The sequence below is a fragment of the Camelina sativa genome, chromosome 5, assembly GCF_000633955.1.
Source record: "Camelina sativa cultivar DH55 chromosome 5, Cs, whole genome shotgun sequence".
Classification (NCBI taxonomy): domain Eukaryota; kingdom Viridiplantae; phylum Streptophyta; class Magnoliopsida; order Brassicales; family Brassicaceae; genus Camelina; species Camelina sativa.
Genome location: NC_025689.1, coordinates 3,335,399 through 3,348,726, shown reverse-complemented (window position 1 = coordinate 3,348,726; position 13,328 = coordinate 3,335,399). Strand labels below are relative to the sequence as shown.

The following is a 13,328-nucleotide window of genomic DNA, read 5'->3' as shown; positions in this document are numbered from 1 at the left end:
TCTATAAATTAATAAATTTCTCCAGTCCCAAGTTGGAACTAGTGTAATTTTGGACACAATTCGATAATATAATAAAATAATAACTTTTTGAAAATCTTTTATAAATATCATCAATAGTATAAATTAATAATTATATAAAATTATCTAAATAGATGTATATATATACACATGTATTTTTATTAGAGTTCATTTAAGTTTTTTTACTATATAAACATCTTTGAACGTTATCTTCAAAAAATTATAATTGTTATTTTCTTTGTAATTGATTTTATAAATATATTATTTATAACAATTAAATATATTTTAAATTCTTTTTGACCAAATTAAGAAAGTTTTTCTATAAATTAATAATTATTAATTTACCGATAAATTAATAGATTTCTATGGTCCCAACATTATTAATTTATAGAGGTTTGACTGTATTTAACCTTATATTCTTACATTTTGATATGTTTAATCACTAATCCTAAAAAATAAATATACATGGATTATATTTTTATGGTCTTAACTAAGTTTAGTTTTATTTTGTATACATGAGTTGTTTTTCCATTGTTTCTGATAAAGATCAAAAAAAAAAATCAATAGTATCTCCTCTTTACAAATTATGTCTTAAGTACAAACAAATGTCAAAATCTAGTAGAATATATAAACTTTTTTAGACTATGATTAATTAGTAATCATACAACTTTATGACATAAATCATAATCTCTTTTTTTTTTTTGGGGCAAAACATAAATTCATAATCCTATGCATCCAAGTTTCAATTAAAAAAAAGGTCAACTAGATCATGAAAAATGTTGTTAATTAGCTACTAATTAAATGATATTGTATTGAATATTGAGATATTTTCCTCACTTTTTTTTTTGACAAAAAGATATTTTCCTCTCACTATAAAAGAAGAATTGTGTAGTTGACAAAAAAAAAAAAAAGAAGAAGAATTGTGTAATCATAAAAATCTAATCGAACATAACTCATATACTTGTGTTTTTACTCTAGATTTGCGAAGGTAATATATATAAAACTCTTACGTAGATTCGAGGTACATTAGCAAAAACTTAGATTTTTGACTACAAGTGGTTGTTGCATTCTTAAAACTAATTAATCCTTAAGACGAAGAAGTACTATTTGATTAATTTGGAAATACATTACAAAAAAAAAAAAAAAACTAATACATAATTTAGCAATTCTAACATTATTTTTGTTATGTTCGTTCGTAAGGAACCTTAATAATGGGAAACTGGTGTCATAAGGGAATGTCCAACGATAGTGATAAGTCTAGCAGCAGCTCTTCAGAGAGTGATACATCTCCGAGTGCCGATGACGGAAGCCAAGAAAGTAGTAGTCAAGTTTCAGCGTCTCCTAGTCCTACTTCTTCTTCTTCAAGAGTTTCAACTCCAAGTTCCGGTGCTAATAGCTGATCGAACAGATAGATCTTTTCATCTTATAATCGATCAAAAATAAATAATTTTATCTGTCAATTTTCATGTAATTACATAAAAGATTGTTGAAATTTTTATGATAATAACTATATTATTTATTAAATAATCTTTTATATATGAATTCTGAATTTGTCAATAATTATCTTCTTCTGTATTATATATCACGCTGATGTGTTTGCTACATAAATTAATTCTACACAAAATTCTCAATGGCATATGTTTATGTCACCTAAGTTAATATTATGACACAACACAACATAGGTTTTGTTAATGCGCTAATCCTAATCCTAAACTTTTTAAGGTTTTATTTAACATGACACGGTGTCGTATTGCACACACGTGGCGAATCATTATTGGTCGTTGTGACGCATAACTGGAATTGCTCTGAAGAATCCAACCTTTTCTCAGGCGAACGGGGGAAGACGAAACGAGGGCAACGAATCCGCCATGGCAGCTCGTAAGAGAGCTTCCACGATGTCAGTGTCCAACAAACCGGATCCAGCGGAACCCAAATCAGCGCCACCGGAGCAGAAGATGACTCGAAAGACCGTTGCTGCTTCCGGTGAGGAGTTCCGTCTCGCGCCGCCGAAACTGGGAGTGATCTTTGTGATCTCTACTCTTCTCTGTTCTCTCTATCTCTACCTTCTCTGTTTTCACTATAAGGTTGAAAACGAGCTCAAACGCTCGATTCTGATAAACGCGGGGCTTAGCTTGGTTGGGTTCTTCGTCACACTCAAGATGATTCCTGTTGCTGCCAGATACGTTCTTAGGCGTAACATGTTTGGTTTTGATATTAACAAAAGAGGCACTCCTCAAGGTGATAATAAAGTGTGAGTCTTTTTTGTTATCTCTCTAGTTGAATCCTCTCATTACTTCTTTTTGATCAGCTTAACAAATTACTATGTCATCACAGGCCTGAATCATTGGGTATTGTTGTGGGAGTTGTCTTCTTGATCGTGGCGATCATATTTCAGTATTTCAATTTTACTGAAGATTCAAATGTAAGTGTGTGCAAGCTTGATGGGTCTTGTTTTGTTGATCTTTGTGGCTGTAGTGTGATTCTCATCATCAATGTTTTGATGACTTTGTGTAGTGGCTTGTGGAGTATAATGCAGCACTAGCGTCTATATGCTTCATGATTTTGCTTGGATTTGTAGATGATGTCCTTGATGTGCCTTGGAGAGTGTTAGTTCAAATTCCTCTATCAATTTACTGTTTTGATGAAATTCACATGCTTGTCGTCTTTGGTTCACTTTGTTCTCTCTCTCTTGTCAATTACAAACAATAGGAAACTTGTCCTGCCAACTTTTGCTACCCTTCCATTGCTGATGGCTTATGCTGGACATACGACTATTGTTATACCCAAACCTCTAGTTGCTTTTATTGGCTTGGAAGTGCTTGATCTAGGTAATGATCAAGTTACACTAATTTAATACAAGTTTGACTTCCATAGTTATATTTTTGGAGAGAGGTAAAATGATTATGATTAGCTCAATATATGTTTTAATGTGGCAGGACGTATATATAAGTTATATATGGGGTTACTTGCCGTGTTTTGTACAAACTCTATTAACATACACGCTGGTCTGAATGGCCTTGAAATCGGTCAGACTGTTGTTATTGCTGCTGCTGTAAGTCCTATAGTCAATATATAATGTCTCTGAATTCTTCTCTCCCTTGTTCCTTTTTTGGGTTAAGATATGATACATACCACTTTTTTTTGTAGATCCTGATACACAATGTTATGCAAATCGGATCATCTACTGATCCCGAGTATCACCAAGCTCATGCCTTCTCGATATTTCTTACTCAACCGCTGATGGCCACGTCCTTGGCAATGCTTGCTTACAATTGGTAAAATCACTCAAAGCTAAACGTGCTTATAGATTAGTGGAAGTGATGCTTTTTCTGACTATTCTCTGCAATTTTCTGCTGTTAGGTATCCTTCTTCAGTTTTTGTTGGAGACACTTACACAGTATTCGCTGGGATGACTATGGCAGTTGTTGGCATTCTTGGTCACTTTAGGTATACTTCCAAACCCTCTTATCTTCTCTGAGGCACCTGCACTTCACTATTACATGGAAACTACCAGCTAGTGCATGACCATGCAACTGATTCCCATGCCATCTTTCTCTTCTGTTGCAGTGAAACCCTCCTCATCTTCTTTCTTCCACAAGTTCTGAACTTTCTATTGTCGCTCCCTCAGGTTTATATCTACTTTTACTCCTCTGTGGCATACTTAAATCTCGTCAACTCATGTTTCAACCATCTAACATAATATATACTAATAATAACTCTGCAGCTTGCTGGCATTGTGAAATGTCCGCGCCATCGTCTCCCGAGGTAACCATCTTTATGTTCAATTCTTTTTGTAGACTGATTAAAGAACAGACAGCATCACTCACCTCGTCTTTTGAAAATATCTAGGTATGATACAGCGACCGGATTACTGACCGGCACAAAAGATGGGACACTCGTCAATGTTTACTTGAGGTTGTTTGGTCCTAAATCAGAAAAGTCACTTTGCATCCATCTTCTCGTCTTCCAGGTAGGTCTCAAGTCTCAGTTATATGTATATATCACCACTGTTCGTATGTAAATTCCCAAATAATAATTGCCATTTTGTTTGTTTCTACTGCAGGCTTTAGCGTGTGCCTTCTGTTTCATACTTAGACACTTTCTTGCTGGTTGGTACAAGTAAAATCTGCAACCTGAAAAAATCTTTAGTTGCTCTGTTCTTCAGACAAGCCACAAATACAGAAACATTTAGTTTTAGTTTCTTGTACAATCTAATATAACAACGTAAGATGGTTTGAACTTTGAAGTAACTCGTGTAAACAAAGTTGACTCATTTGCGGCAAGATTCTCAAAGACATGACAATGTATATCATCATCATCAGTTTACTCAAAAAACTTACCTTTTTATACTTAAAGAGAAGAGCAGAAAGAGTTCAAATTGAAACAACGAACATAACTTTTTAAAAATCCACACAACTCTCTCTCTCTCTAGGTCAGAATCCACCACAGCATTTAATTTAATTTCTACCCCAATGAACACTAACAACAGAGTTAGTGTTGGTTAAAAAAGCAGACAACATATTTTAGGGTTGGTCAAATTTCTCCCGCGCTTCCGTCACTTTACTCAGTAAAGTCTCAAACGCGCTCTTTAAGTCCAGCAGTTCTTGATAACTCTTTTGGTCGAGATTTGCAGTCATGGTATCCAAAATCTCAAAAATGCTTTCAAAGGCTTGGTCCGTCTTTGACACGTTCCCGACGGATGCATCCATACTACCAAAATTAAAATAAACTAAAGGCCTTAATAAACAAACGAAAAAGCTCATATAAGATCCAAATTTTTTTTTTTTAGGGTTTGAAATCGGATCTTTGTTACCTCATTGGCTGCACATCCTCTTCTGTAGTTTGTTGGAACTGGAAAATGGAAACTAGGCTTCTTCGTTCAAATTGAGAGAGAGACGAAGGCAGCTCTAAAAGAGTGGAGGAGTATTATTTATTTGTTATGGGCCGTTCGGTCTCTCTTCTATATTGGGCTATTCACACAATTTTTTTTTTTTTAAAAACCCATAAATGCCCACTTAAATCAAATAATGGGTTTTATAGATAGGAAAAAAGATGAAAAAAAAGAGGGTTTTTTTTTGTCGAAAATGAAGAAAATAGCGGTGCGTTTAATTCAATGTTTCACAAACTTTAGAGAAAACATTTTCGAGATTTTTTTAGCAGAATTTGTAATGTTAAACCTTAGGGAGGAGTGTATTGTCCTCGTCAAGGATATATGCCAATCCACCTGCCATCCCGGCGGCTACATTTCTACATTTCTACATTATGACATATGGCGTTTAAGACATTATTAAGTTCTTGGTTCTGGTTTCTGGCTCAAGGCTGAGAAAGTGAGGTGTTACTTACTTCCCAAGTACAACGACACAACCACCAGTCATATATTCACAGCAATGATCTCCAGTGCCTTCAACTACAGCTTAAGCTAGAGAGTTTCTAACCGCAAATCTTTCTCCTGCTTTGCCTCTGACAATTACAGAATCATTACTTTAGTTTCTTGTACAACTAATACAGCAACGTAATTTTTTGTTAAGATGGTTTGAAGTAACTCATGTAAACAAAGTTGACTCATTTGCTTTTGTTGAACAAAATGGCAAAAATTCTCAAAGATAATGTATCATCATCATCCTGAACTTGTATAGATCCCGACACGATATCAATAACGATTTAATGATTCTCTATAACAAACAAGCTTATCTCTAAAGATCTATGTCCATTGTATCTTTCCCTTCATCTTCATCATCACCATTTCCACTGCTCGTCCAAAGCTTGATGGTGCGGTCATGCGATACAGTTGCGATACACGAGCTATCTGCAGTGATATCTAGCGAGGAGACTTTTGACTCATGTCCTGCTAAGCTTTTGACGAGCGAGAAATCTCTTCCCGACCATATCTGTTACACAAAATGTAAGAAATTAGAATCAAACTATAAGCAGATGAAACACAAGATTAATAAAAAAGTACTTAGGAAAGGGACTACAGAAGTACTTACATTGACTCTCGTGTCGTATGAGGCAGTGGCCAGGAAGTAGCCTTCTTGTGGTTCATACTTCACTTGAGACACAAGGTTAGCATGAGCTGGGATAATGTACAGTGACTTTCTCATTCTTAGATCCCAAATACGGCATTGATTATCCTCACCACCAGATGCCAAGTGATAACCATTAGGAGAGAAATTCACTGAGAGTACCTGGAGAAGCATATAAAGCAGAGGAGATTAGAAATAAGGTTAGTAAATTAAGAGAAGTAGAATACCAAGGGAACAAAACTAGAATGCTACTTACAGGCTTGATGTGTCCTTGGAAGACAAGAATACTCCTACCAGTGCGGAGATCCCAAACCCGTGCGAGTGAATCAAGCCCAGAAGAAGCTGCTAATGCTCCATCTTGTTGAAATGCAATTCCATAGACACTGCGACTGTGACCTTCTTGCAAAAGCAGCTCTGCACCTGTGTTTATATCCCACAATCTCCATGTTTTGTCAAAGCTGGTTGTTCCCAGGTATCTTCCTGATGGGTGGAAGGCAACCCGTGCAAGACGATCCAAATGACCTTCAAAAGTTTGTAGGAGCGTTCCATCAGTTTTCCACAGCTTTGCAGTTCGATCAGCAGAAGCAGTTGCTAGACAATCATCCACAGGGGAGAACACTACATCAGTTGCACGTTCTTTGTGGTCCTTCAAGATAGCAATCTTTTTTGTAACTTGAGGCATCTCCCACAATTTCGTAACTCCACTTAGAGAACTAGACAAAGAAAAAAACAAATTACTAATCAGAAGAGAATTACAGAAGTCATGAACCTCGAGAATGTGTAATGCAGATAGAAAGGGCAAATGCACTAGACATGGAGTATGTAATTTATAAGATAAAACTGTACGCCTAACTAACATCATGTTTTTAATGCAAGGAATTGAAACTGAGGAAAATCAGCAGGTTCAGTATTTAAGAACAGGATTATTAACATACTTGTCAACTGATATATCAATGAAACTAAAATATGCAGGTAGAATGTAGTCTAGTCCAGGTAATTCTAATCAACTAGAGACGAGCAAAAATGTCTCACACCTAAGAAACTATATGTGGAGAATAAGTAAGTTTGTGCTGGAGAGTATGAAGGAGATAGAAGAGAGACATACCATGTGGCAAGTATTTTTCCATCGCGAGAGAAGGAGCAGCCAGTAAGAGGACGATCGTCTCCAAAATTACTGCAATCAAGGACCATGTTTCTAGCCTGCTTTAAAGCCCACTTAGTCTCTGCATCCATATCTTCATCTGGATCATCCCTCCGCCGCTTTGCACGCTGAATCCTGACAGCAGCTCTCTTGATAGAAAACTTGGCAATTTCTATTCTAGCCTCTCTAAGTTCCTTTGGACCCTCGGTAAAGAAAGGGTATTCAGGTACATCATCATCCACTTCCTCTTTTGGAGCCGCATCTTCGTCGTGAGCTTCAAGTAGTTTATCCAACTGCCCATTCATATCAAGCCTACCCATAAGCTGAGCCAACCTAGCTCTTCTCTCCATTTCCTGTTCTCCAAATAGAGTAATGGGCTCCCCAAGTCGTCTAAGGCGATCCCTAACTGATTTGTCATTTGTTGGAACTGCGACAGCAGCAGTACGACGCTTTACCATCAAATCTTGCATCGCCTTTTCCTGTCTTTCTCTGACCTGCCTACTCCCTTCAGATATCTCAAAATGTTCATCGTCTGAATCAGAATCCGAGTCACTGGTTTTCGTTTCACCATTTTGTGAAAGAGGTGGCCTAAAAGTAGGTGGGCGGGAAACTGGAGGATGTGGCATCATTGGTATTGGGGCCATTGGTGGAGGGAAAGAAGGAGGAACCACAGGTGGTAAAGCAGAGAAACCTGAAAGTTGCAGTAAAAGTGAGACGTCAATCACTAGAGTTAATAATGATCACGAAACCAAAGAAAACCCCAACACACTTTCAATAATAATTTGAAGAACGAAACAGACAAAACAAACTCTCTACCAGGAATAAGTGAAATAGATACAAGGGAATTCAACAGCATGTAATCTTAGATGTAACAAAGCTAATGAATTACCTGGAACTGGAGGTGCTGTGATTTGAGCAGTAGGTGTCAATGACACATTATCTTCCTTGTTGGGTTCCATGATTTCCTTATATCCCCAAAAAACACCACCGAAGCAACAATCTAGAGAAAACCCTGGAGCAAAGAAGAATTCCAAATCAGTTCTCTGGGACTTGTATACACGTAAAGAGGGTAGCTTTTAATTCTAAAATCGAAGTATCAGTGCTCTCTGGGGAATTTAAACAAACACCTAACAGTCAAAGTATCAAGCTTTCAATAGTCACTTCATAAGGGCATACATACTCTCGTGTAGTTCAAAAGACACAAAGAACCAAATTAAAATCAACAGGTTTCAGAAACTGGGATAGTAATTTTACCAGGAATTGACGAAATCCACGAATCTCGTTAGTCTCGAGATAGACTTCTCTGCTGCTCCCCAAGCTCCGTGTATCCTGAGACAAAACCCATAACCTAATCAACAAACCAAATTTGTTAAAAACCCAACTTTACGAGAAACAAAAGAGAAGCTGAATCAGAAAAACAAAAAAGTAGTTCATACCTCTCCGGAGACGGTAGCCAAAAACCGGAATAGAGAAGAGAGAGAAGCTGAGATTTTCCGATTTAGAGCTTAAAGAGGTTTTGAGTAGACAGACATAAACCAACTTTCTGAAACGGGTCGGTTCATATTGGGCCTTTTCATAATGGGCTTTTCCTTTATTCTTTTTTTGGTGACAGATACTACGACGTTTCTATTTGTAAGAAATCAATAAATCAATGAATTGTCTTGCAACCCCAACTCCACAAAGTTTGATATACTCATTGTACGTGTGTGTGCACATTAATGTTTATCTTCATTCTTCATGTTTCTAATTGTCCACTGAAACCTTTTTGAGTGTTTTATTACTCATTCTCTAAACCTTGAAATACACGACCCATGTATAGTGCAGCACCGTTGCAAATATACTCTTTCTGTTTATGGTATCTCGCACACGTTGTGGTTCTTTGGGATGTTTATATATTTACATGGCAATAAATCGTCGGTGCTATATCCTAGTTGGCTTTCGGATACCATAATCCATGTACCCTTTTTAATATACTAGTTATTAAGATATACACATAGTTTATAAATGTGCTAAGCTTCCTTTTACTTAGCTCATCTAGAGTATTGTATATAAGAGACGGATGTACATTCATATTCATTAATGAGAAATATTCTTCCCAAGTTAATACTAGTCACTTGTTCTATACTTATCTTTTTGCTTCTAAGCAAACCCTGATTCTCTAACTACTCAAGTCAACTACAAGTGACATTGTGCTTATATGTGACTACTCAAGTTAACTACAAGTGATATTATGCTTATATGTGTTTTATTTTTTTCTTTGACTTAACCTTTCTGTTATATCTTATATGAAGATTAAGGATGGGAATTATCGTTATACCAATACTAATAAAAGTGAGTTTGGTTCTATACTATGAACAGTAGAGAGCATGCAGCATGTTACGATAAAAAAACGATCTAATATTTTGCTAAGATATTTTTTTACAGTTTTAGTTGATTTATTTTCGAATATTCTCATATGATTCTCTTACTAGCATGATTTGATCAAAAAATTTGGTAGCCTTTCTATCATGTTTCAATAGAGTATAGCTAATTCGGGCAATATTCCAACATAAATCTGAAACGTGACATGCAAAAAGTTATACGAATAAAATGGGTGACCCTTACTGTTACCGCCCCTGTTTTACTATCAGTCGCATATTTATTTTTTCCACAGTGTTGGTTTCTTTCTGATGTCTCAAAAGTTGGCCGACCCCACAATCTTTTTCTCACACAGTGTAGTTAGTTTTTTTGGTGAGTGGTATCAATCTATCAGTCAAATGAGTCAGTCTGAGATTCAAGATATTGATCCTACCATATCATATTAGTATCCACGTGGCGCAAGCCAAGACATGGCTTAGAGGAGGGGTCCCTAACTCCATAGGGCTCGTGACATTGTTCTCCAAATAAAGGTGGTTCCACTTTGCTGAGACTTTCAAGCACAGCCATTAAGACTTGCACTTCTTCTTCTTCTACTACTTCTGGTTCCTAAATCTTGTCTGCTCAATTTCTAAGTCATTTAAATGTCTTTTCGTGTTATCTCTCAAGTCCTTTTCTTCCCCGTGTTTTTTACTTACTTTCTATCTAGTGCAGTGGGTGAGGAAATGGCTCCACTTACCACGTGAAGATAGCTTGAAGATAAACCCTTTTTCTATGTTCTATAACCCTCAATAGACAATAACTCACTTGTCACTTTCGTCTTGAAATACTTGGGACTTGATGCTTAATCATTCCTTGTTTTGAATGGCTTATTTTAGTTCTAAGATGAGATTTCCAAGATTTACTAGCTAGTTCATTGAACTTAATTACACAAAGGATCTATGCTTTGAATCTTGTTGATAAAATTTTCCTTGTTATTTCACTGTTAATTTAATTCTTTCAGAAAGCACTCACAGCATATCTTCTAATGTGTCCCTACTTCTTCAGAAATTGTTCTACGAGGTACTTATTATTCCATTTTATTTCTTATTTTTACTGTTATCGTTTGTGCCCACTAAGACACAAGCTTAGCTTTAAATTACTCGTTCACATTTGATATGATCATTGTTTTTATTCTATTTTTTTAGTCTAATCTAATAGTTTCACGACCTTAATTATAGACAAAACTTGTCATATGGGGTGTCACATTATGCCTCTGAAATGATTGTGTTACAAACTTTATGCAAATGCTTATTATCTATTTGGTTATTTCTCCATATTATTCAATAGGGGTCCAGAGACGACTGATTTGTCACAAACTGATTGAGTCTTTATTAAGACATAAATTAAAACAGTTACTGAGTTGTTGCAGAAGACTCTCCAATGGTGTTTCTATGTAGAGATGTAGCTTTCTTGTGATGTAAGAGTACTCTCTCAAATCTTGAAGTTGCGCATGCAGAAGATGGTCATTGTCATTAATCTTAAGGGATCACTTGGCCCTGGCCTTCGTTTCCTTTCAAACCTTTTTTCCCCCTTTGCAACCAAAATTCAAACTTGTGAAAGGGATAGTGTCTGCCACATGTTATATATATTATATAAAGAAAACTCAACTGTTGTTTTCACTTTCATATACCCTTTTCATGACTAGTTGCAGCACATAAGTGTCACAGTTTTCTCTTAAGACGTGACCTAAATACCATTTTACATGCTATTTTCGTCGTAGATAACTAATTTATCTGATGCAAGTTTTAAATAGTTCAAGTTAATTCATATTTTTAGCCTTCCAATTTTTTCATTTAATATATAAGGTTTTATACTTCTGTTATATGTACATGTGTGTGATCTTTGTTTTTAAATATTGGTATATCATTCTTGTGAATACCAATTATATGCATATGTTAAACTGTACGTACATAGTGTATTAAATTTCACCAGGGGTAAAATATTTTTGCTTGACTCCCTTGATAGCAATAGGTCACCTAATTTTCATTTACTAAATTTCATTATTCCTCAGTGTTATTCTTATTATTAATAATCGAAGTTTCTAGTAATTTTGTAACTTATTATGTCAACTATCTGGTAAGAATATGGGTGTATCTGTTGACTTGACTAGTACTAGTAAACCAATAGACTACAACCATTTGGCTATGAAATATGAAGTTCTAACTTTAAGATATAGAGTTTAATTATAACTTTGCAAGATACTTTATAAAAAAATGTTTATATTTTTCCCTCAACAAGTCACACCACTACGAAATTTATGATGGAGCCCATTAGATTTGTAATCCCGACCACATAATATGATTTAGGAAGAGATTATGCCAACATATTGTTGAAATTTAATCTCAATATTGTAAGATGAAGAATATATGGATCGGAGTTTGTCTGTCTCATCATGCTTAATTTTGACAACAACAATCTAAGAAAAAGAACAAATAAAACATAAGGAACACTAAACTAAGCTACAACCGATCAATCATATTTTGTATTCGCAATCAAATATATCTTGTATGTAAACGTTAGAGTAGATCGTGGATTAATTACAGTCTATAGATGAACGAGCCCTGACTAGTCCGAAACTATGTATATATTCATGAGGATCCACGTTAGAAAATTTAATATATATATATATATATATATATATATATATATATGGTTTTGAACTTGTCAGGGTATATATATATGTAGGTCTAATTTTCTGATATGATAAACATTAATAAAGGAGCTATTCCTCCCCAAGACAAGAGAAAAAAAAACGGGATTAGATTATATAATATGGTGCGTTGCACTAAAACCACATAATTTATTAATAGAATATAAAAAGCTTTATTTTGTTCACACAATTGGTCTTCTTTTGGTTTCTTGATCCTCCAACAAAACCATCAAATGCTATAGTTTTTTGCCTTGAAAATATTATTAAGAAAAGGACAAGTGCTGTGTTTATATATAAATAAATGATACGATTAGATATTCGAAAAACAAATCTTAATGAATGGTTCTCTTCTCGCGCTTAGAAAAAAGGTTATGTGCAGTATCGTTGTTGTTGATTACTCCTATGGGGCTAAGGTTCCACAGTGATTATAGCATAAAAAGGAAAACGAATCATACCTACATATGTTTAAATAAAACCCCTACTCTTAACTCACAAATTGTGGATTAATAAAGAATTGGTTGGCTTGGTTCAATGTATTTCATGGTAACATACGCACTATCAAACTAGAGCAAATATGTATATTGATTACGTTAGTTAGATAAAATATGGAAACTTAGGTATAAACGTAAATAACAATCCTTACATCTATACTAGTATTTTTGCAGCAGTTTTTGCTCAAAAATCTGTTTTGGAATTATATTCATATCCAAACAAATTTAGTTAATTCTCTCTATATTTTTATAACCAAACAGAATTAAAATATTTTAAATATCCATATATATAATATTCTATAATTAATATAGATATTAGAAGATTTATTCCATATTAAAAAATATATTCTCCTATCCTCTTTTTTTGATTTTAAAATTTAAATATAGTGAATCATCATATAATATATAAAGTTAATAAAAATGTGAATTTTTCCTGCATATATTGTGATTTAAATTTTTTTAAACAAACATATATTACTCAATTAATATAAAAAGTGTGTGTTCAACATACATATATAGTAAATTTACTGTATATATAGTAAATTATAAAATTTTAAGAAGATTATAATTTATAACTGATATATCTAAACTTAATAAAAATTTTAAAA

General features: G+C 34.5%; 2 protein-coding genes and 1 long non-coding RNA gene across 4 annotated transcripts; 1 reads left to right on the top strand and 2 right to left on the bottom strand.

Moving 5' to 3' along the window:
- LOC104785232 (UDP-N-acetylglucosamine--dolichyl-phosphate N-acetylglucosaminephosphotransferase) lies at positions 1,779–4,313 on the top strand. Its single transcript, XM_010510411.2, has 11 exons — positions 1,779–2,269; positions 2,353–2,440; positions 2,533–2,624; positions 2,728–2,846; positions 2,955–3,070; positions 3,166–3,293; positions 3,379–3,465; positions 3,586–3,646; positions 3,743–3,783; positions 3,868–3,988; positions 4,082–4,313. The coding sequence occupies exons 1-11, from the start codon at positions 1,887–1,889 to the stop codon at positions 4,139–4,141; spliced, it is 1,296 nt and encodes a 431-aa protein (XP_010508713.1). The 5' UTR covers positions 1,779–1,886; the 3' UTR covers positions 4,142–4,313.
- On the bottom strand, positions 4,117–4,911 carry LOC104785233. Its single transcript, XR_767333.1, has 2 exons — positions 4,832–4,911; positions 4,117–4,728 (listed from the first exon to the last, which is right to left on the bottom strand). It is a non-coding gene; the product is annotated as an uncharacterized LOC104785233 (long non-coding RNA).
- On the bottom strand, positions 5,567–8,681 carry LOC104785231 (U4/U6 small nuclear ribonucleoprotein PRP4-like protein). 2 transcript variants are annotated; one of them, XM_010510409.1, is made up of 7 exons: positions 8,619–8,681; positions 8,437–8,530; positions 8,072–8,194; positions 7,147–7,873; positions 6,298–6,754; positions 6,006–6,203; positions 5,567–5,906 (listed from the first exon to the last, which is right to left on the bottom strand). In XM_010510409.1, the coding sequence occupies exons 3-7, from the start codon at positions 8,139–8,141 to the stop codon at positions 5,712–5,714; spliced, it is 1,647 nt and encodes a 548-aa protein (XP_010508711.1). In that variant the 5' UTR covers positions 8,142–8,194; positions 8,437–8,530; positions 8,619–8,681; the 3' UTR covers positions 5,567–5,711. The 2 variants fall into 2 exon arrangements, with proteins under 2 accessions (XP_010508711.1, XP_010508712.1); XM_010510410.1 differs by having other exon boundaries at positions 8,437–8,511; positions 8,619–8,677.

Bases quoted from the DNA above. Each gene is read 5' to 3' on its own strand.
- LOC104785232 (XM_010510411.2), top strand. From the start codon at position 1,887: ATGGCAGCTCGTAAGAGAGCTTCCACGATGTCAGTGTCCAACAAACCG. The intron at 2,847-2,954 runs GTAATGATCAAG...TTAATGTGGCAG, and splicing joins CTTGGAAGTGCTTGATCTAG to GACGTATATATAAGTTATAT. The intron at 3,989-4,081 runs GTAGGTCTCAAG...TTTCTACTGCAG, and splicing joins TCCATCTTCTCGTCTTCCAG to GCTTTAGCGTGTGCCTTCTG.
- LOC104785231 (XM_010510409.1), bottom strand. From the start codon at position 8,141: ATGGAACCCAACAAGGAAGATAATGTGTCATTGACACCTACTGCTCAA. The intron at 6,204-6,297 runs GTAAGTAGCATT...ATGCTTCTCCAG, and splicing joins TCCAAGGACACATCAAGCCT to GTACTCTCAGTGAATTTCTC. The intron at 5,907-6,005 runs GTAAGTACTTCT...TTTGTGTAACAG, and splicing joins CATACGACACGAGAGTCAAT to ATATGGTCGGGAAGAGATTT.